This window comes from Dasypus novemcinctus, chromosome 6 (genome assembly GCF_030445035.2).
Source record: "Dasypus novemcinctus isolate mDasNov1 chromosome 6, mDasNov1.1.hap2, whole genome shotgun sequence".
In the NCBI taxonomy this organism is placed as follows: Eukaryota; Metazoa; Chordata; class Mammalia; order Cingulata; family Dasypodidae; genus Dasypus; species Dasypus novemcinctus.
Genome location: NC_080678.1, coordinates 68446409 through 68469679, shown reverse-complemented (window position 1 = coordinate 68469679; position 23271 = coordinate 68446409). Strand labels below are relative to the sequence as shown.

Below are 23271 nucleotides of genomic sequence, written 5' to 3'. Positions count from 1 at the left end.
CTCTTAGACATACATCTATCATGTCTAATACTAACTATAGGTTCAAAGGGGCAGAAGAGCCATGTGTAGGGGAACCACAAATGAGTCCAACTCTGCCACACTGGGGAGAATAAATTCCAAGGTAAGGCCCGCTGGCAGGGCACCAAACTCCTGAGCTATCTGCCCTGCCTATAGTGTCTGGATGTCTCTAGAACCCTCAGGAGTCCCACTATTTGAGGCACTATTTACTGCGGCAGTCAATGAAATGAGATCCTGCTGAAACATGCATAAGCATCACCTCTGGAATGACCTCCCAACTCCCTCTGAAATCTCTTAGTCATAAAAGTTCATTTGTATTTACCATTTCCCCCTTATGGTCAAGGTCTTTTTCTAGGTGCATTGCTAGTTGGAGCTTTACAGTAATCCCTCAGTACCAGGGAGGCTGATCCCTGGGAGTCATGTCCCACACAGGGGTGGGGGTGGGGAGATGGTAGTCCATTTATAGACTGAGTTTGGCTTAGGCAGAGGCCACATTTGAGCAACAGTGAGTCCCTCAGGCGGTAACTCTTAGGCAACATATAATACTAAGCTAAGTTTCAATTTCCAAAGAAAAGGTTCAGAAGTACAATATCAGTATCAATGGCCCAGTGCCATAGTCCATCCTTCTTTACCATGCACCACTCCGATACTTGGGATTCTTGCTGTCCCATTAGAGAATGTAGCAGAACTCCCCAGAAGTTATGTGTATATCTCCACCCACCATGACAATGCTCCATGAACACTTGAACACATTCATATGCCTTAAAGGCATGCCCCAGGTGAACCTCCTCCTATGTGTTCTTCCATTACCAATACCCCTCACCAGTGGTCCTCCCCTGCCACAGTTGTGACCCTTCTGTGATCCAAAACCTCTCCTATGATGAAGCCAAGAAAATAACCAAATAAAAATAATATGAAAATTAAATAATAATGATAGCTTTAAAAATAACATATAAAATACCAAAAAAATTATTTTAAAATTTTTAAATAATAGAAAAAAAATTTTAGACAGTATGGTCTCATCACTGTAAGATCTATTCTCTTGTATGTACAGTGACATTTTCTCCTGTATATTCCCCCAGTGTCTTTTTTTTTTCTTTTCCATTTTATCTTCAGAGAAGCTTTACATTCCAGAAAAGTCACATAGAGAATATAGGGAATTCCCATATACCCAATGCCTTCCCCTTTTTCCCTTCTCCCCTGGATTTATTTCCTTTTAACTAGCCTAAGTGAGAATATTAAGTTTTAAGTTCTATGACATCATCAGAGTAGACTTGATCTCCTATTTGGCAGCAAAATTACTCCCATTCATGAAGAACATTGTAGTGCTGTACATAAGATTAGCAAAGCCTGAATATTGAAATTTCTTTTCACTTTAGTTTTTGTCAGAAGAATGTGTTTCTCAGTATTAAGGATATAAAATCACTTCCTCAGTGGAAATATGCTGTTTGTATAGTTTTCATTTCCATTTTAAGCGTATTGGCTCTTCTTTTTCTCTTCCCATTTTTAGTTAATGTGGAGAACTTGCATTTTAACCAACTTGCTGAAATATTTTGAATCCTATGTCACAATTTTATTAGAAGATATGTTTCTTAGAACTTATGAAAGATCCTCTTCTTGATTACACATGGAACTCTGTTGGGGAAGGGTGTTAGTGTTTTATCTAGTCTAAGAGAAGGATGTTCCCAATTAGCTTGTTTTGATGTACCTAAATTGGGGGTGGGGAATAATGTTTTAAAAATCATCACACCCTAGTAGCAACAAGTATACTGCACATCCAGATCTTGGTTTCTATTGCCATTCTCCAATAAAAAGAACTAGGATTCCCTGGGGAAATAACTGATTCTAGGACTGGGCAAGAACAGGTGAGCCTGGAGCATCTTTAGTACCAGAAAGTAAAGAAGTGCTCAAAAACAGATCAATGGATGTATGCTGGCGGGGCATGGGATCTCCTTTTTGTTTTTATTTTGTTTAATTTTTATTAGAGAAGTTTTGAGCTCACAAAACAATCATGCATAATGTGCAGAATTCCCATACATCATCCCACCACTAACACCTTGCATAATTTGTAATTATGAAAAAACATCTTCAAAATATTGCTAACTATGGTCCAAAGCTGTCCTTTGGTATATTTTTTCCACAAACCACCCTAATACTAACTGCATGTATTAGTATTGTACATTTTTCATAGCTCATGAGAGAACACTCATATTTGTATTGTTAACCACAGTCCATATTCACCACGTAGTTCACTGTGTTATACAGTTTCATGCCTTGTACATGCCATCAAAAGTGTAAACTTAGTGCTCTCACTTTCATCAGAGTTGTGTTGTCATCATCTCAGTGAATTTTAGAACATTTTCCTTACTCCAATAGAAAAAGTACCATACCCCCTATTTTTAAAAAAATTTCTCTCCCCTTCCCCTCCAGTTGTCTGCGCTGTGTCTGTTCGCTGTGTGTTCTTCTGTGACGGCTTCTTTCCTTATCAGCGGCACCAGGAATCTGTGTTTCTTTGTGTTGCATCATCTTGTTGTGTCAGCTCTCCGTGTGTGCAGCACCATTCCTGGGCAGGCTGCACTTTCTTTCACTCTGGGCGGCTCTCCTTACGGGGCGCACTCCTTGTGCGTGGGGCTACCCTACTCGGGGACACCCCTGCGTGGCACGGCACGCCTTGCATGCATCAGCACTGCACATGGGCCAGCTCCACACACATACCCCCGTGTTATTGACCCTTAGCATTGAATTAGTAACTTCTTTGCCATTGACGGAAGAATATTACAATATTGCTGTTAACTATAGTCTGTGTTGTATTTTTCCCATCACCATTTTTTTAACACCTTGTAATAGTGACATACATTTGTTTTAATTCTCAAGAACATTTTTGCATTTGTACTATTAACCACAGTCCTCACTTAACACTGAATTCACTGTTACACAGTCTAGATTATTCTCTAGCTTTCTTTCAGTTGACATTTATGTCCCTAGACTGCCCCTTTCAGCTACAATCTCATTTTTTTAAAATTATTTATTTATTTTTAAAAATTACATTCAAAAAATATGAGGTCCCATTCAACCCCACCGCCCTCACCCCCCGCTCCCCCCGCAGCAACACTCTCCCCCATCATCGTGACACATCCATTGCACCTGGTAAGTACATCTCTGAGCATCACTGCACCCCATAGTCAATGGTCCACATCATAGCCCACACTCTCCCACGTTCCATCCAGTGGGCCCTGGGGGGATCTACAATGTCCCGTAAATGTCTGTGAAGCACCACCCAGGACAACTCCACGTCCCGAAAACGCCTCCACATCTCATCTCTTCCTCCCATTCCCCAAACCCAGCAGCCACCATAGCTACCCTTCCCACACCCATTCCACATTTTCTCTGTGGACATTGGATTGGTTGTGTCCATTGCACATCTATGTCAAGTGGGGGCTTAGATTCCACATGGATACTGGATGCACTCCTCCTGCTTTCAGTTGTAGACACTCTAGGCTCCATGGTGTGGTGGTTGACCTTCTTCAACTCCATGTTAGCTGAGTGGGGTAAGTCCAATAAATCAAAGTGTAGGAGCTGAAGTCTGTTGAGGCTCTGGGCCTGGGTGTCATATTATCAGTCCAGAGATTCAAATCCCCTAAATATATCTTAAACCCCAGCACCAACTACAATTCCATTAAAATAGCATGCAAGTCTTGTGAAAAGAGATCCCCTCTGAGTCCAATTTCATCAGCAGAAACACCAGCTCCAAAGAAGGGCCATCTGTCATGGCAGTGAACCCCATCTGCCATGACCATAGAACCCGTGGGTCTCTTTATCCCTCAAAAGAACCAATACCTGGGGTTGTATCTACTTTATCTGTCTCTCAGACTCTGCTCAGTTGTGCATAAGGGCATTCCTTCTGACAACCTCCAGACTCTTTTTTAGAGACTCATAACAATCTCATTTTTAAATCAGCAGCTCAGCAGTGTTAGTTTTACTCACTGTAATTTGTTACCATCAACTCTATCCATTTCCACACATTTACAGTTTGCCTAATTAAAAAGTCTATGTACGTTAAACATCATTACCTCTTCTCAGCTCTCATGTTATCTCCTAGTAACTCATACTGTATTTTAACTCCATGCGTTTACTCATTGTATTTATTAGTTCATTTTAGTGAGACCATACAGTATTTGTCCTTTTTTGTCTGGTTTATTTGAAAGTAATGTCCTCAAGGTTCATCCATGTTGTCATATGTGTCCCAATTTCATTTCTTTGTACAGCAGCATAGTATTCCATCGTATGTACATACCACATTTTGTTTATCCATTCATTGGTTGATGGACACTTGGGTTGTTTCCATCTTTTGACAGTTGTAAATAATGCCACTGTGACCATCAGTGTGCATGTGTCAGTTCACATCCTTGCTTTCATTTTTCTGAATATATTTCTAGTAGTGGAATTGCCAGATATTCTGGCATTTCTTTATTTAGCTTCCTGAGGAACCGTCAAACTGTCTTCCACAGAGGCTGCACCATTTTACATTCTCACCAACAGTGAAGGAGTGTTTCTATTTCTCCACATCCTCTCCAGCACTTTAGTTGTCTGTTTTTTAATAATGACCATTCTATAAGGTGGGAAATGATATCTCATTGTAGTTTAGATATGCATTTCCCTACTAGCTAGTGATATTCAACATTTTTTCATGTGCTTTTTGGCCATTTGTATTTCCTCTTTGGAAAATGCCTATTTAAATATTTTGTCCATTTTTTAATTGTATCATATGCCTTTTTATTGTTGAATTGTATGATCTCTTTATATAACATGGAAATCAAACTCTTATCGGTTATGTGGTTTCCAAATATTTTCTCCCATGGAGTAGGCTACCTTTTCACCTTCTTGACAAAGTCTTTTAAAGCACAAAAGTGTGTAATTTTTTTATAAAGTTTTTTTTTTTTCTTCCTTTGAGGTACTGGGTACTGGGGGCCAGGGATTGAATCTGGAACCTCATATGTGGGAAGCCGGTGTTCAACCACTGAGCCACATAGGCTTCCTTGAGTTGGTTTTTTGTTTGGTTGGTTGTTTTGTTTGTTGTTTGTTTTTGTTTTTCAGGAGGCATTGGAACCGAACCCAGGACCTCCCATGTGGGAGGCAGGTGCTCAATCACTTGAACCACACCCATTCCCCAAAAGTGTTAATTTAGAGGAAGTCCATTTTTCTTTCATTGTTCATGCTTTGGCCATAAGGTTTAAGAAATCACCACTTACACTGTGTCTTGAAGATGCCTATCTACATTTTATTCTAGGAGTTTTATAATTCTAGCTTTTATATTTAGGCCTCTGATTCATTTTAATTTTTGTAAAAGGTGTGAGGTAGGGGTCCTCTTTCTTTCTTTTCGCTATGGATATCCAGTTCTCCCAGGACTATTTTTCGAACAGACTATTCTGATCCAGCTGGGTGCTTGACAGCATTGTCAAAAATCACTTGCTCATAGATGCAGGTGCCTATTTCTGGGCACTCAGTTCAATTCTATTGGTCTATATGACTGTCTTTTTACCAGTGCCATGCTGTTTTTACTAACGTAGCTACATAATATGACTTAAAGTCGGAAAGTGAGAGTCTTCCATCTTCGTTCTTCTTTTTTAACATGTTTATGGTTAAACATGGGCCCTTTATCCTTCCAAATAAATTAGATAATTGACTTTTTCATTCAAAAACGGATTTGGGAATTTTTATTGAGATTGAGTTGAATCTGTACATCAGTTTGGGTAGAACTGACATCTTAATGATATTTAGTCTTCCGATCCATGAACATGGAATGTCCTTCCATTTATTTAGGTCATCTTTGGTTTCTTTTAGCAATGTATTATAGTTTTCTGAATACAGGTCCTTCATATCCTTGGTTTATTCCTAAATATATTATTCTTTTAGTCACTATTATAAATGAACATTTTTTTTCCTGGCTTCCTCCTCAGATTGCTCATTTCTAGTGTATAGAAACACTACTAATTTTTGCATATTAATCTTGTATCCTGCCACTCTGCTGAACTCATTTATTAACTCTAGTAACTTTGTTGTAGATTTTTCAAGATTTTCTAGGTATAGGATTATATCGTCTGTGAATAGCAAAGGTTTTACTTCTTTGCAATTTGGATGCCTTTTATTTCTTTTTCTTGTCTAATTGCTCTAACTTGAACCTTTAGCACTATATTGAACAATAGTGGTAACATTGGACATGCCTATCTTTTTCCTGATCTCAACAGGAAAGCTTTCAGTGTTTCTTAATTGAGTATAATATTAGCTGTGGGTTTTGTTTTTTGTTTTTATTTATTTCTACACCCCCTTCCCCCACCCCCGTTTGTCTGCTGTCTGTGTCCATTCACTGTATGTTCTTCTGTGACTGCTTCTATCCTTATCAGTGGCACTGGGAATCTGTGTCAGCTCTCCATGTGTGTGGCGCCATTCTTGGGCAGGCTGTACTTTCACGCTGGGCAGCTCTCCTTACGGGGCGCACTCCTTGCGCATGGGGCTCCCCTACACGGGGGACATTCCAGTGTGGCATGGCACTCCATGTGCGCATCAGCACTGCGCATGGGCCAGCTCCACACAGGTCAGAGAGGCCCAGGTTTTAACCGCGGACCTCCCATGTGGTAGGCAGACGCCCTATCCACTGGGCCAAGTCTGCTTCCCTGTAGGTTTTTCATATTATGCCCTTTCTCATGTTGAGAGATTCCTTCTATTCTTATCTTTCAAAGTGTTTTATCAGGAAAGGATGCTGTATTTTTTCAAATGCCTTTTCTGTGTCAATCAGGATGATCACATGATTTTTCTTTTTTGATTGTTAATGCAGAGTATTATACTGATGGATTTTCTTGTGTTGAACCACCCTTGCATGTCTGGGATAATACCAACTTGATCATGATGAATAATTCTTTCAGTGTACTCTTGTTTTTGATTAGTACTTTGTTGAGAATGTTTATATCTATATTCATTAGGTGAATGAGTCTGCAATTTTCTTTTTTTTTGTAATATCTTTATCTGGCTTCATAGAATGAGTTTCATAGTGTTTTCTCTGACACAGGATCTCTTTTATTTATTTATTTTTAAATATTTATTTTATTTATCCCCCCCCCCATTGTCTGCTCCCTGTATCCATTCACTGTGTGTTCTTCTGCATCCATTTGCATTATCTGGCAACATTGGGAAACTGCATCTCTTTGTTGTGTCATCTTGCTGTGTCAGCTCTCCATGTGTGCAGCTCCACTCCTGGGCAGGCTGCACTTTTTTCACACGGGGTGGCTTTCCTTACAGAGCGCACTCCCTGTGCATGGGACACCACTACATGGGGGTGCCCCTGTATGGTACAGCACTCCTTATGTGTGGCAGCACTGCGCATGGGCCACTCACCACACAGGTCAGGAGGCCCTGAGGATCGAACCCTGGACCGTCCATGTGGTAGACATATACAATCAGTTGAGCCATGTCTGCTTCCCAAGGATCTCTTTTAATAAGAGATTCCGTTGGCCAAAGGATAAAATTAATATCTGTACATACATACTAATAGAAATAAATAATTGCACAAATAATTAAATCAAGTAGAAGAGACATATCTCCCCTGCAGAAAATTCCAAATATTTATATAGATTTTCTGCCCTAAAGTATGGGAAACATAAATCCTTAACTCTTTAAGGATTAGCTTAGCATACTGACTTCCTTCTAAAGAATACAATTATGGAAATGGGGATCAAGTAACTTTCCAGTGGAGAGACTTAAACACTTTTTTAGTCAGGTGATCAAAGTTAACATCAACAGTAATAAGTCATGTTGACACTTGCTATCAAGTAATGAGAATGCCACTTTACCCTCATTGGTTTTCCTCCCTAAGAACCATAACCCTAGTCTAATCATTTGAAAATGAGCAGAGAAATCCAAATTAAGGGACATTCTACAAAATACCTGACCAGTACTCCTCAAAAAGTACGAGAAAATCTAAAACAAGGTAAGTCTGAGAACTCATTGCCAAGAGGAGCCTAAGCAGGCATAACTAAAATATTTAGTAATGTGGTAAGTAGCTTGAATGGGATCCCAGAACAGAAAAACTCAGGAAATCTGAATAAAGTCTGGGCTTTAGTTAATAATAATGTGGCAACATTGATTTATTTTTTATGAAAAATCTACCATACTAGTATAAGTCATTAATAATAGGGGAAACTGGATAAGGTGCATACAAGAATACTCCGTCTTATCTGCCACTTTTCTGTAAATCTAAAACTCTTCTAAAATAGAGTTGTTGTTTAAAAGCCATTGAAGAAGATGATATCATCTAGTCATAGAAGGTAGAGGGGGAAGGAAAAATCCCTCCAAACTGGTCCCTTACAAATTATAGCATTTAGAGTTCTAGTATAGAAGGAAAAGTTGGCAAAGGTGACTGGGAAGTTGCTGCCAAAGAAGAGGAAGGAAAACTGGTGTATAGTGTCACTGAGGTCAAGACAAAGTGTTTCAACAAGAAGGGAAATGGTTGGTCAGCTCTGTGAGACGCTGCAACAAGGTCAAGTAGAATGAGGAGTGGAGAACAGCTATTGAAATTGGCAATGTGGAAATAACTTTGACCTTTTAGCAAGAGCAATTTTAATAGAGTGGTAGACACAGATGCTAGATCAGGGAGAGTTAAAGAGTAAATTGTATCTGTATTTGAATTTTTCCACAGAGGATGCTACAAAGAGAATTGTGGGTAAAATAATTTTTGAAAGAAAAGTGTCCACCCTTACTATCTGTCCATTTTCAGTGTTTGCTTCATTCTGTTTTGTTTTGGCAAAGAAATATTAAATTTGGGGACATTTAGAAGGCGATGATGCATAAAGAAAATCACCCATAATCCTTCCTACAGAAACTGTCTCCCATCCTTCCCCTTTCTCCCCCTCTGCCCCTTGCAGCTTTCCTTTCTTTGGTTTGGTTTCATATGGATTACATACTTTGTATCTTGCTTTCTTGTGCTTAGTGTTTTTTGCCATTAAGTGCTTTTAATTAAGAATCTTTTTAATTAGCAGTGTCAAGCCCAGCAATAGTTTAGAAAGTTGTAACTAGGGAGGCAGACTTGGCCAAATGGAGGGGGCATCCGCCTGCCACATGGGAGGTCCGCCGTTCAAAGCCCGGGGCCTCCTTGACACGTGTGGAGCTGGCCCATGCGCAGTGCTGATGCACGCAAGGAGTGCCGTGCCATGCAGGGGTGTCCCTGGCATAGGAGAGCCCCACGTGCAAGGAGTGTGCCCTGTAAGGAGAGCCGCCCAGCGCAAAGCAAAGTACAGCCTGCCCAAGAATGGCACCGCAAACGCAGAGAGCTGACACAACAAAATGACACAACAAAAAGGAACACAGATTCCCGGTGTCACTGATAAGTATAGAAGCAGTCACAGAAGAACACACAGTGAATGGACACAGAGAGCAGACAACTGTCGGGGGGGAGGGGAGAGAAATAAAAAATCTTTTTTAAAAAAAGAAAAGAAAGTCATAACTAGCATTGGGGCTTGTCATTTCCAACCTGGTTATATTTTGGGGGGTTGGGGTGGGGATACTTTTGGCCTTTGTTATATTCCTAGGCCAGAGGGTGAGATGCATGATTAGGACTTAAGGGAAAATGAAAATTAGTAGGATATGTTCTTGGGTATCTAAGAACTTAGCATCAGCAATATGGGTCTGGGAAGTAAGTTAAAAAAAAATAGAAGAAACTCAAATAGAAAAGCAAACTTAGTAAATTTCATAATAGTTGAAAGCTAAATAGTTAAACTGGGACACATCCATGTAATGGAATACAATACTGCAATAAAAATGAATGAACTATTGATACACGCAACAATTCAATGGCTCTCAGTGGCATTATGCTGATGGAAAAGAGCTAATCCAAAGGACTACTTACTGTATGATTCCATTTCTGTGACTTTCTCAAAGCAACAGGATTAGAGGGGTGGGTGTGTGACTGTTGAGGGGTAACGAGAGTGTTTTTGTGGTGATGGAACAGTTCTATATCATCTTTGTGTCTTGGTCACAAACAAGCATGCATGCACATAGCACATGCAAAACCTGATGGAATCCGAATGAAGCCTATACCTTAGTTAAAAGTATTGTACTAATAGCAGTTGTCTGGTTTTGTCTACCTGCTGTGGTTATGTAAGGTATTATTGGGGGAAGCTAGATGGAAAGTACATGGGAACTTTCTGTAAAAAGTATTTGCAGGGAAGCAGCTGTGGCTCAATTAATTGGGCTGCTGTCTGCCATACGGAAGGCCCTGGGTTCACATCCCAGGGCCTCCTCGTGAAGATAAGCTGGCCCATGCGCTGCGGAGAACAGGCACAGCAAAATGATGCAACAAAGGGAGACAGGCAGACACAGAAGAACACGCAGTGAATGGACAGAGAGAGCAGACAGCAAGCAAACCACAAGGGGGAGGGGGATTACATAAATTTAATAAAATTTTTTTAAAAATTTGCAACTTCTTGTGAATCACAAACTATTTCAAAATAAAAACTTACAATAAAAAGTGGTAAATAGTTTTAAAAGGGGGTTCAAAGGTAAAAGAGCTACTAGAGCTTCTGAGATGGACCTTGAATGAGTTAAAACTTTTTGAACACTTATTTTATGCATGACACTTTCTAAACTTTTTGTGTTATGAACTATTTTCCTCCTCACAGCAACTTTGAGAGATAGCTACTGTAATCCTATTTTATACTTGAAGAATCTGAAGCACAGAGAAGTTAAGTAACTTGTCCATGGTCACTCAATAGCAAGTGGCAGAAGTGGCATCCAAGATAACCTGACAGTCTGGCTCCAGAGTCTGGGCTAATTCCCTATCCAAAGAATGAATGAGCTACTGATTGGTTGATTTGGACATTGGGGAAGGAAGAAGCAAATACTGTATGAAAAGAAGCCATCCCAGGCAAAGAATACAGTAAGAAAATGACATGGAAACCCTGATCAGGAGCCAGATGGGTGATCAGGGTGGCTCTCAACACCAGCTGTGTTGGAGCTGGAGTCCTGCTCTCCAAAGATCCGGCTTCATTTAGTTTGGAGTAGGGCATGGACTTCAGTACTCAATGTTGAGAACTACCGAGGTAGAGCGTCAGAAGATAGTTTGGAGACAAATGTAGAACCCCTTTATACCAGCCAATGAAGGATTGTTTGTTGTTTTAAGTTAGGTTTAATTTTAGCCACAGGGAGTCTTTGAAGATTCCTGATGAGCAGCTTAACATACTCATATTTACCCTTGAGAAAAGTTACCGTGGAAAAACTGTAAAATAGTCTAAACCATATTTCTTTATTATGTATTGAATGTTATGAGCGTCTTCATTTTGGGATAAGGATCCACTTCCAAAGCCAAACTGTGACATTTTAATACCTTCATAAGAAATACAATTAAGAGTTTTGTTCCCTAGAGCTAGTTAAAGAAAACTGCTCCTTCCCTCCTCCAGCTGAATGAAATTGTGATGCAAATAGACATCACAGCAAATGAACATTTGGGTCCCAAGAAGTTGGATTTTACCCTGGACTCCATTTTGTTAACGTGAGCCCCACATCCACAACTGGAAATGGAAATATGTCAGATGGAAAGCAATGCTAATTGATAGTCAAAAAAAATAAAGTGTCAGCACTGAATGTTGAGGGCATGGAAAAGCTCTGTGATAGCACCAGTGGGGTAGGTTTGGTAGTTGCATTTCTCAGTCATGAAAGCCAAAATACAGTAGAGAAAGGAGAACTCAACAGTTCCTTGTTTTCATGAAATTCAAAAAAGAGGTAAGTGGAGCTCATGGGGCTTGGCACCAGCCTCTCATTTTAAGTCAAAAGTGATTGACAATGGGTAGTTCCTATCCAACATCCCCAAATTGCTCCTTTGTTTCTGTGTTCATGCTATTCATTAAATATTATGCCACTTACCCGTGCTGTATACTCTGGTAGATGCTGGGAACATATGTAAAGACAGTTATAGTCAAGCACCTTGGAGATGATTCTGAGGTCCTAGGTTAAGGCTCTACAGAACAATTTAGTTTTACAGTACCTTATATATCTATCTATTTCAGGATATTTTGGCATATATAGGGCTTTTGTCCCCTGTACTGAATATCCTCAAGTTGTTAAGTTCTCAATGATGATTTTTTTTTTGCCTTTATGGCTGCTATATACACCTTTGCACACTGGTCTTGTCTTGTGTCTTTTGACACTTCCTTTTTACTTGTATCTGATTTTTACCTCTTTATTCTTTTTCTTTCCTTTTTCTTCTTCTTTCTCCTTCTTCTCTTCTTCTTTTCTCTCTTTTCTTTTTTCTCTTTTTAAAACTTTATTCTTATTTATTCTTGTGTCTTCCTATTCCTTCCATACGTCTCAGTTGAACTTCTGACAGGGATTGACTTTTATATCCTTTCAACTAGTGGGCATTCAGTGAGCCCACTGCTTTTCTTGTCAGTTTTCATCTTTGTGGGTGATTGAGGACTTCTGTGTCATCAAGCTCCTGGAAGTTTGAAGACACCAGACGGATAATTGAGTGCCATGTATAGGGATCTTCACAGTATTGGGAATTAGAAATAATAAATCATTTGTTGTTTTATTTCAGGTCTGTCATATGCAAGTCACACAGTTGGTTTCACGCCACCAACTTCACTGACCAGGGCTGGAATGTCTTACTACAATTCCCCGGGTCTCCACGTGCAGCATATGGGAGCATCTCATGGTATCACAGTGAGTATTGGTGGGGTAGGAAGCGGCACTTTACTTCCATTAGTGGTACCAGGTGGTCCTCCTCAAGACATCAGGATTGGGCCCCTTAGACATTTATCTTTCTTCCCCTTCCCTCCATCAGTTCACCTTAAAACTATGCACTTTGCATGGATTTGATAACGAATTCTTTGAAACTAAAGTTTTGAAACTAAAATCAGGGCCCAGGAGGCAAAACTTCAACTTTACTTCCTATGAAAAATTGCCCTTTGTGAAATGAAATTTGAACTCTGGCCAAGAACTTGATTGAACTCTGGCCAGCTCCGTGCCATAAAGAATTACTGGTGGTTGCCATAATGTCTAAAAAATATTTATTGTCTGCACTTTCACAGTTCACTGACTGTCAGCATTACTTCTGAAATTAGCCTTGTTTCTAGTTTTACTCAGGATTTTCTCTCTGGGAGTTAGAAGGAACCTTAATTGTATCTAGTTCAGACTCCACTCAAGTGTTTTCTTTAGAGTTGGGTATTCAGTTGACTAACAGAGCAATTAGAAGTGTAGTGGATAGGGGTTACAGAACAGGGGACAGTTAAGCATATTTCCAAAAAGAGAACATTTAAAAGAAGAGCCCGATTTTGCAAAAACATTTAAGATATTTCTAAAGCTGTTTTGCCAGTTTGATGAACTTTATATAAAAGTAGGAACTGGGTTTTTTTGTTAAGCTATAGCTTTCAGGATATTGAAGGGTGAAATTTTGTCCAAGATGATAGAAGAAACTGGAGGCATATGACTGGCAAAGAAACTATTTTAAGTAAATGACCTGACAGTTGTTGTTTTGGATTTTTTTTAGGACTGTCATATTGAAGGGGGAGTAGAGTTGTCCTAGGTTTCTCCAAAGGATAGAATTAGGACCAGTCAGGAGACATTACTAATGGAGGAATTCTATCAAAGCTACCCAGCAAAAGTGGACTTGGCCCAATGAATAGGGCATCTGCCTACCACATGGGAGGCCCGCAGTTCAAATCCCTGGCCTCCTTGACCTATGTGGAGCTGGCCCATGCGCAGTGCTGTTGTGCTCAAGGAGTGCCACGCCATGCAGGGGTGTCCCCCTCATAGGGGAGCCCCACGCATAAGGAGTGTGCCCCGTAAGGAGAGCGGCCCAGCTTGTAAAAAGTGCAGCCTACCCACGAATGGCGCTGCACACATGGAGAGGTGACAAAATAAGATGTCACAATGAAAAGAAACACAGATTCCCAGTGCTACTGATAAGGATAGCCTCTGATAGTGAACTCCTATCACAGGAGTTATTCAAACAGAGACCTGATAATTACAGGGAGATTTGATTGTTTTTTACCCTGAGCTCCCTTTCAATTCTTAGTATCCATGCTGGGTTTTTGAAATTTTTTCATTTTCTAGGTCAAGGTCTCTCAGTCTCAGCACTCTTCACATCTTTGGCTGGATAATTCTTTGTTGTGAGGGGACTATTCTGTATATTGCAGAATGTTTAACCTCATCCCTGACTTCTACCCACTAGATGCCAGTAGCAGCCCCAAGTTGTGACAATCAAAAATGTTTCCAAATGTCCCCTGGTGGGCAAAATCGCCCTAGCCACCAGTCTAGGTTAATGGTCCTTGTGCAGGAAAAATTAAACCCCAGGGAACTGTACATTTTACAATTGCTCTAGAAAAATGGATGGTAGCCATCTAGTAGGAATACCTGTTTCTCCAAGACAGGCACCATTTATGTTGGCCAGATGGTTGGAAAGCACAGAGTAAAACTGAACAAATTTATGGGCTAGAATTTGTATTTTATCCTTATGACTGGATTTCATCTGCAGCTGGGTATCTATCATTTCATGAATTTCAAAAGATTGACTTGACATCAAAGGCCAGGTAGAGTTGGGAAATGCTGCAGGATCTTGTGTATACTGTCAGATCAGCAGGGGCTCATTTGAAGCCATGGGTCCCTGAGAATGAAGACCAGAGCACCTGAGAGGAGTCTTCCTTAGACATGGCCTGTGTGTTCTGTTGCTATTTTCTTGTTGATATAATTCTTCCTTGACAATGGGAATCAAGGTCAATCCTCATTATTCATAGTTTATATATTTACCTACTTGCCATAGTTTATTGGTAACCCCAAAATAAATATGGCACTTTCACGGTTATTTGTGGACATGTGCAGAATGGCAAAAAATTTAAATTGCCTGATACATGTTCCCAGCTGAGGTTGTAAACAGGTGTCCTTTTAGTGGTACATTTAATGCCACATTTTTCACATTTTTAAGCTTTTTCTTGGAGATTTGCTGTTTAAGATGGCCCTCCAGCATAATGCTGAACTACTGTCATGTATTCCTAAGTGCAAAAGGGTGACATAGGATGTGCTTTATGGAGAAAGTGAGCATGTTAGATAAGCTTTGTTTAGGCATGAGTTATAGTGTAGTTACTTGTGAGCTCAATGTTAATAAATCAGCAATATATGTCAAATATCTGTGTCTAAACAGAAACACACATGAACAAGGTTATGTATTTACTGGTTGATGAAAATGTGAGCAGAAGCTCACAGGAACCTAACCCTACATTTCTCCTTGGAGCAGAGATTCAGTATTCACTAATCCAGTATTATTTGTGGTGACTTCGTAGAGTATAACAACCGCAAATACCTAGAATTGACCATACTTTCTCAAAAAGAAAAAAAACCCCACAAAAACCCATGGTTCCCACAACTATGGCTGGTCAGCTCTTAAAGTCCCATGTAAAATCATAGGATGTTACATTGGGGAGTAGTGGTAAAAACAGTAAAAGTAATCCTTAACTGTCTCTTTATATGCAAATGCTTAGCATATAAGCATTCCACTTAGCACTTAGTGGAAGGCACCTAGTAATTCAGTAGAGAGAAAAAAAAATTTAATCTCTTGAAATACTTATTGTGATATGATATAGTTCTGTTATTGGATTCCATGTTTCCTGAACATTTCCTAATAACTATATTATTCTGTGCTATAAGCCTGGGGTTCTGCAATATTTTTCTTTCAACAGCCAGATACTAAATCTCTTGGGCCTTTTGGGCCATGTGACCTCAGTCACTCCTTTCTTTGTTAACCTAATTCTTCCTTGACCATGGGACTTTCTGTCTTGGGGGGAGAGGACGGGACATGGTTCCCAAACGATGCTGATCAGACCGAAGTCTCTGGTGTAACTAGTCTGCCCTTGTCAGAAAGCAGCCAAAGAAAATACATAAATGAATGAGCATGGTGTTCCAATGAAACTTTATTTATGGACACAGAAATTTAAATTTCATGTAATTTTTATACGTCATGGAATATTTTTTCCAACAATTTCAAAATATGTTCTTAGCCCACAGACCAAACAAGAACAGGTGATGGACTGTAGTTTGCTGCCCCTTGCTTGAAGCCAAAAAATGTTCTGAGTTAGTAAACCAGTTTTCTCAACTTTTGAGGACACACTTGCCATTCTCCTCATTTCCTTACTTCTTAAATAGTCTGTATTCTTCTCAGAGTTATTAAGGTTCTAGTCAGATGTTCTTCACTGCTGATTCCGGGGAAAGCAGCCTCCAAAATTGTTTGAGTAAACTATTACACTCCTGTTTGAAGTGCTTTTATTAATTTTTCTGCCTACCTGTGAATGCCATGTTTCGTGCCTGTCATCCAAGAATTTTAGAGTCTGAAATGAGAAGTTTTACACTTTTTTTCGGGGGAGGGGACCAGCAGTTCAATGTAAACATACGAACCCCAGGACAGCATTCACCTGAACATTGAGAGACTTCCTTTTTTCCCCCCTCCCTCCTTACATGGGACATTTTTTATGTGTTTTGAATTTTTGATGTCCTAACTTACCAAAGACTGAATTGTGATGCATTTGAGTGAGAGTACCTTTCCCCTGCAATCCTCTGAATGAACCGGAACTAAGTCATAGCATATTTCCTGTTTTCTTTTCTGTTATGGGCATAGTACAACTTTTTTCATTAACTCCTCCCAAAGAACTCATATTATTTTTTTCTAGACAGCAGACTTTGCAAACCACAATATGTCTAAAGTTCACCATTATAAATTGGAGACGAGTACTTGGCATCTTTTTTAGGTTGAGTTGGTTATATTTTATTTCGGTTTGTGGGTGGCAGTTTTGTAGGACCACTAGTCCTTGAAAGTAAAAGTATAAAGGAAAGCCACTCCAAACAACAAAACAACAAAAGCCAAGCAATTTGGCAGTATATTCTTTAGTGGGCAGCCTTTTTTTATAAATCCTAAGGAGTGGAATCAATAAAATGTGTACCTTTCTCTTGAACTTAGGGATATGGTACCTTTACCCACAGTGCAGCTGGCTTTAGGCCTACCCATAATAAAGATGTTGGAGGCTTAGGCAGCATATCCTTTACACAAAGTAGAGGCGGCCTGTGACCATTGCAATCACCTGATCAAAGAGGAGCAGGAGCCCGTTGCTTCCCAAACAATCAAAGAATTAAAAAAAGAAGTTACTGGTCAAGTCTCTTTCCTGAAGCTGTGTAGAACTTCCTTGCATGCTGGCGCTTAACCCTCAGGCGGTAGCACTGCAAACTTAACTCTCTCTGACTGGAGGGATTTGGTTGTCAGTAACTGATTTCCAGCCCCAGGATGCACCTCAGTCACTTTCCCATTTTCCTCTCAATTTAAATTCTCTCAGTACAAAGAATTACCTTCAGTCGGCCCTGTAATTTAAAAACTATTTGTCTTTGTGTAAAGCAATAATGATTTTATTTTGCTAATAGCTATTCATTGAGTACTTATTACTTAATAAGTCAGACAGTGTGCCAAGCTGCTGACATTAGCCATTCACCAAACTCTGGAGTACCTACTCCGAAGCAGACACTATGCTGACTCAGTGAATCCACAGGCCCAGTCTCTGCCTCAGCAGAGCTTACGTTCTCATTCAGTCCTTCAAACAAGATGAGAATTACCTTGAGGATATGAAAAGGGAGGTGCAGATGGGTTAGAAGCTGGTTTTCCTAAGCAGACACAGGTGGTAGGTGGTCAACCATGGACTCATACCCAGATTTTAACCATTGTGCTCTCTTCTTCATGGTTATATACATGTTTTTTTTAGAAGTTGGCATATTGTCCGAAATAAGCTCTAGCTTCAATGCAGTCTGACGATTTACGTCATCTGTAATGTGACATCTCTTGTATTTCCCAGGGAAAGATAAATGTCTGCCCTTAATTATCTATGCTTGGAATTTGTCCTGGCTTACAGTTACTATTGCAATTATATTACAGGTATGTGCCAAGATGATCATGGCTCTAAAATTTGATTAATGCAAGTTTTACAGTAATTTTGAATTGTTTTTTTCATAAATGTAGGTGTAAACACAGCCTTATTTAGGTTTCATAATTACATGTTCAGAAACCAGTGGGGATGGATAAGGAAGTTGCTAGTGTCTTATCTTTGTTGGTCTGTATTTCACCAGCCTCAGTCTGAGTCAGGCTGGGTTAGAAAAGACCTAGACTAACTTGCTGTTCTATCCACTCCACAGAGGCCTTCGCCACGGAGAAGCAACAGTCCTGACAAATTCAAACGGCCCACACCGCCTCCGTCTCCCAACACACAGACCCCAGTCCAGCCACCGCCTCCTCCACCTCCGCCACCCATGCAGCCCGCCATCCCCTCAGCAGCCACCTCGCAGCCCACTCCTGCGCAACATTCGGTGCACCCCTCCTCCCAGCCTTAATGCATGTGCTTAGCCTGAATTTCAAGTTGGGACTCATAAAATGGAGCCGTCTACTCAGCGCCAAAGGCTTCCTTCCCTGGCATATTTGGATCTGACTTATTTGCACTGAGGTTATCTAGGCTTCTTCTGTTCATTGTGTTGTAAATGTTTGTTGGAAACGCAGCCAGTGTTGTGGGTCTACAACACTAACCAGACGACTTTTTCCATCAGTGTTTTACTTGAATCTACATGTATGTCCATTCCCTGGCTGGAACATTTGCTATTTGATATTTGGTAATCCAGTAGCAGTGTGCAATTTTTGCTTGGCCCCGGAGCTTCATTTTCCTGGCTTTTAGGTTTGTAAAATAAAAGGGGATATCTTTTTTATATTTTTTTCCTTGAATTTGCAGAAAATTACTGAGCTGTTACCCCTACTCTCCATTATTATGGTGTTTACTAAACACAGAGTTTATTCAGCACTACAATTCACATCTTTGAAAACCTAGCTTTCAATGTAGAAGGGAAAGTTAGATGAATCAGTGCCCAAGACGTATATACTGTTTAATAGAGCTTTCTACAGATACACTTTTTACAGGTTATTTTCACTATATAGTGACATCCATGTTGAAACTCTTGTAATGGATTACATGGCTATACCTTCTCTGCATACTTGGGTTGGTTAATTATTGGATTGTCAAGATGTGGTTCTTTCCTTTATCCCTAATGTTAATCTGCCTAAACTCGTCTCACATAACTTGAGTTGATAAACATTGTCCTACCCACCAGTAGTTTTGGTGGCTGATTAGAATATGCTATTTGATTTCTGCTGCAGAAAGCAATGTGATTGTAACAAAAACAGCTATTTTCTCCATCTGTTCTTTATTTGTGTTACCCTAAAATAGAGTTTGAACAAATATTTTAAAGATGCGAAAATATTAGAAATACTATTTGAAATGAACATTATAGGAATATCTTGGCATAATGGCCACAAAATACTGTATTGCTTGGAGAAAAGAAAAGAGGTGTAGAGGAAAGTAGCATATTAGATTTAGTAAATGATTATTTCGCCCAGTATAAGCAAGTGCAGTGTACAAAGAAGTATATTCTAAATAAATATTTCCATTTTTATTTAGCACAAATAAATTGGTTTCACTTTTAAGTGGAACACTGAGTCACTCTTTTCTTAATACCTGCAACATCTTTATTTTTGTTTTTCAGCAGTTACTATTTTGTATTTGGGTAGTAAAGTGATTTTTACCACCTGTGTTTGCATATTTATATATGCTGTGGACGAAAATAACTTACTAGAGAATGTATATTTTATGATGAGAATGTGTATCTGTTGGATATAATCAGAGAACTGAAAATTAACTTACCCATAATTTTTAAGTCCATGTTTTGTGACAACCATCTCTAATAGCTAACTCTTTATTGAACACACTCCTAAAAATAAGGAACCATGTCATTGTAGATATTTAAATTGTACAGTATAGAAACCTCCATTTTTGCCTTCGAATCCATATTTAAGAGTTACAGAATGAAAAAAAGTCTTGTTGGATAATAGTGTTTGACTAGAATTTTAAGAACTTGAGAGTAAAATTACCAATAGGATTTTTCATCTCTTCCTGCCTCCACCCCCAAACTGAATACATCACTTCTCCTCATTTGTTGGGAAGAAATTGTACATCTATATAAATTCTATTTATAATGTGTGTGTAATATACATAATCATAGTATCAAATATGGGAAAGAAGCTTGGCATTTAATTATTGAGGCTTTAGGTGTTTGGTTTTTTATTTTTTATTTTTAGATTTTAATACTATCAGACTGGGTCACATTAAACCTGGAGATTTCACTAACAGCTTGCTGACCCTCCTGGTACATTGCCATTCCGGGGAACTCTGAGAGTAGGCAAATAAGCATTGCCTATGAGGTACAGTTCTCAGTTTTCTTATAGGAGAAATACAGTATATGTTTACAAGAATCTTCTATGAGATTGTAGATTTCAATGCTGTTGGATAGTGTCTTACACTCAAAAAAAAAAAAGAGTCCATAATGTAATGATCTTCTCTCAGCTTCTTATCAGTTTAGTTACCTCCTGAAAGCACACAAGTCAAAACTTTGCCATGTGGTAAAAGAAAACACACTTGGAGGGAGCAAACAGTTGCTGCGGAGACAGGTTCAGACTTCTACCCAAAAGTAGTGCTGGTTCCCCTGGACTAGGGGCTTTGCTTCCAAATAAAACACCACTCCTTCAGACAACCTTGTTTCACCATCAGTCTAGTTGCCTCTCCCTATGAACGTGTATCATTGATGGAACAAACACTACTGCTTTGAATTTGTGACGTTTTGTGTTCTTTTCAAGTGTTTCAGGACCCCACGTGGACCCAGTAACATTTGGGCAATAACTGCTGGGGCAATTTCTTGGCATTTGTTTAGGCAGCAGGGATCTGTAAGATTCAGAACCTGAGCCATAGAGGCAAGAGACCCCTCACCTGTGGGGAGCTGACTTACCTCAGGCGCTTCTCGTGGGGGCTGAACACAGGTACTGCCGTTCCTGTTGCCCACTTTCCCAGGTTAACCCTGGGCCTGCTCCCAGAGGCCTTTGTGAGATGAATGGCCATCCTGAGGGCAGGTGGAAGCAACAGCAGCTTCAGGATACCCCATTTTCCTGTCTTGCTGACAGAGACCCTTGGCTACCACTGTGCTGCTAATAGGTTAAGTACTCCGCTGCCAGATTACCATGCCTTTTGTACAAAACCAAATTGATTTACCTAATACCTGACACCTCTCTGGGCTCTGAACTGCTTTCTCTCATGCTAGCAGTCTAGACAGAATCTAGAAATTTGGCAGATGGTGGAAGTGTTTAAGATTTAATGTAATTTACCTTAACTCCTTGGTTGATTGAAAGGAGTTTTAAATTCTGAGCTCCTGAGATACTTCCCAGCAACCTTGGAATGAATGTATGACCAGAATGTGGCTTTGACGGCAATACTGCTGTCCCTTTGTAATTGACTTAATAGATGATTTGACCAGAAGTAATTGATAATGTGAATTTTTAACTGTTCAATTGTAGGAAAATAGAATATGTATCATCCTTTGTTAGGTAGACATGAACTCCTGCATGAAGCCTTGCTTGCAGGATGCCCAACAAGACAAGAAAAAGCATTTAACTTAGGCTTTGAGAGCTCAATATTTTTATCTTATCAGTACAGAAGAAATTTCTGTATAAACTTGATCTTCTGTCTAGTAGTTGTCTTATAGGTAACCAACACTGACAACTTTGTAGTGGTGACTACCAAAGAAATACATAGTAAAACAACATTTTATTTCCAAATTATTAAAGCGCCAGCTGTTGACGCTGCTATATAAGGTCCGTGCTTAAGAGTCATTGTAAAAGATTAAGGGGTTTTAGGTGTGTGTGTTTGTCTTTTTCTCCTCTCCTCTCTCCTTTTTTTTCCCTTTCTTTTTAGAATAAAAACACACACAGCTGTTAGCATGAAGTTATGGGGAGCGTTTCCAAAATGCTCAGCAGTTGTGGTTAACTACCAAGCCCAGGTTGCCTCTCATTAGGCAGTTGAAGGATGACTAAGTTCATGGCAGCGTGAGTGTGTGTGCGTGCGTGTTCATGCCTTAATTTGGGTTACTGCTCAACTTGAGTTCTTAGTCTGGACTGTCATGTAGAGTGTATTGTACATCTTGATCTGAACATCCTGGCAAAAACAAGAAAAAGTTGCAGGCACAACAGTTTAAGAATGCATTCCTCTGGATGAGTTTTTGATCAGGTTGACCCTGAGCCTTCTTTGGACTTTATTTGGTACTTAGCATGTAAAGCAAAAGTGGACTGTCAAACTGAAAGTTGTCAATGAGAAGAGGAGAGCCATGCTAACATGTCTTCTGCCTCTGCATATCTGTGCAATTGTATGTTCATGATGGCGTGTCCTACAACTTGACTAGGTTGGAGTTCTGGTAATAGTGGCAAGCTTGACATTCTTGGTCAGAGTTTAGAGAGATGTAAGACTTCCAATTAATGTCCTATTTACTTCTTTATGTTAATTAGTCTTTGATATATGTGCTGAATCAGAAACCTAAATAAAGATAATTTTTTAAATGTACCTCTTGAGCCTTAAACCCCATCTCTTTCTTCCTAGTCTTTGAGTCTGAAAATGAATTCTGTGTGCTTGCTGCTGCTGCTATCTAACTTCAAGTCTAAACACTAAACGTTACTTTCGAAAGTAAACCTAAGGAGAGGGCATGAAAGGGGCTAGTACTGCCCTTTTTCTTATTCAGAGTGCTGGTTACCTGCCTGTATCAAGTTTGTGAAAATTCATCAAGATGTACCATTAAGGTTTGTGCACTGTTCTGTATCTGTTGGATTTCAATTTTAAAAATAAACCTAGGAGTTTATGAAAATGAAAGCTAATTCATTCTCAAAACGTTAAATGTAAATGCACACATGCATTCAGGCTTTGGGTTTCACAATTGGTTTATCAGTGAACTTACTCTTAAAAATTTAAATCCATCTGTATACTTTTCTAATCTGTAGTAAAATTATACGGGGTTTAGAATCAGTTCTAGGTTTGAGTTCGTAGTTCTTTCACTGGGCCTCAAGTTCCATACCTATAAAATAATGTTATACACCTTGCTAAAAATGAGAATCAAAGCCTCTAGGGCAGTCCCTCACACAAACAATAAGACACAGGCTAGTTCCTTTCACATCCATTCTTTTAGGATGATACCAGCAGGAATATACATGCTTAGCAGGTATATGGTTTGTCAGCTGTATTTTATGAAGCCCCTGGCAGTTAGAATCCCCTGAAAAAAATACAGTCTTATCAGGATCCCCTCTTGAGAGTACAGTCTTCAAGAACCCAG

General features: G+C 39.6%; 1 protein-coding gene across 1 annotated transcript in view; it reads left to right on the top strand.

Annotated features, from left to right (window-relative positions):
* Nucleotides 1-22511, top strand: part of CCDC6 (coiled-coil domain containing 6) — a 133506-nt gene extending 110995 nt beyond the window's left edge. The window contains exons 8-9 of the mRNA XM_058298888.2: nucleotides 12599-12723; nucleotides 18223-22511. Of these exons, the coding sequence (XP_058154871.1) occupies nucleotides 12599-12723; nucleotides 18223-18417 (320 nt within the window). The 3' untranslated portion in view covers nucleotides 18418-22511. The remainder of the gene's footprint in view (nucleotides 1-12598; nucleotides 12724-18222) is intronic.
* The last annotated feature ends 760 nt before the right edge of the window (nucleotides 22512-23271 follow it).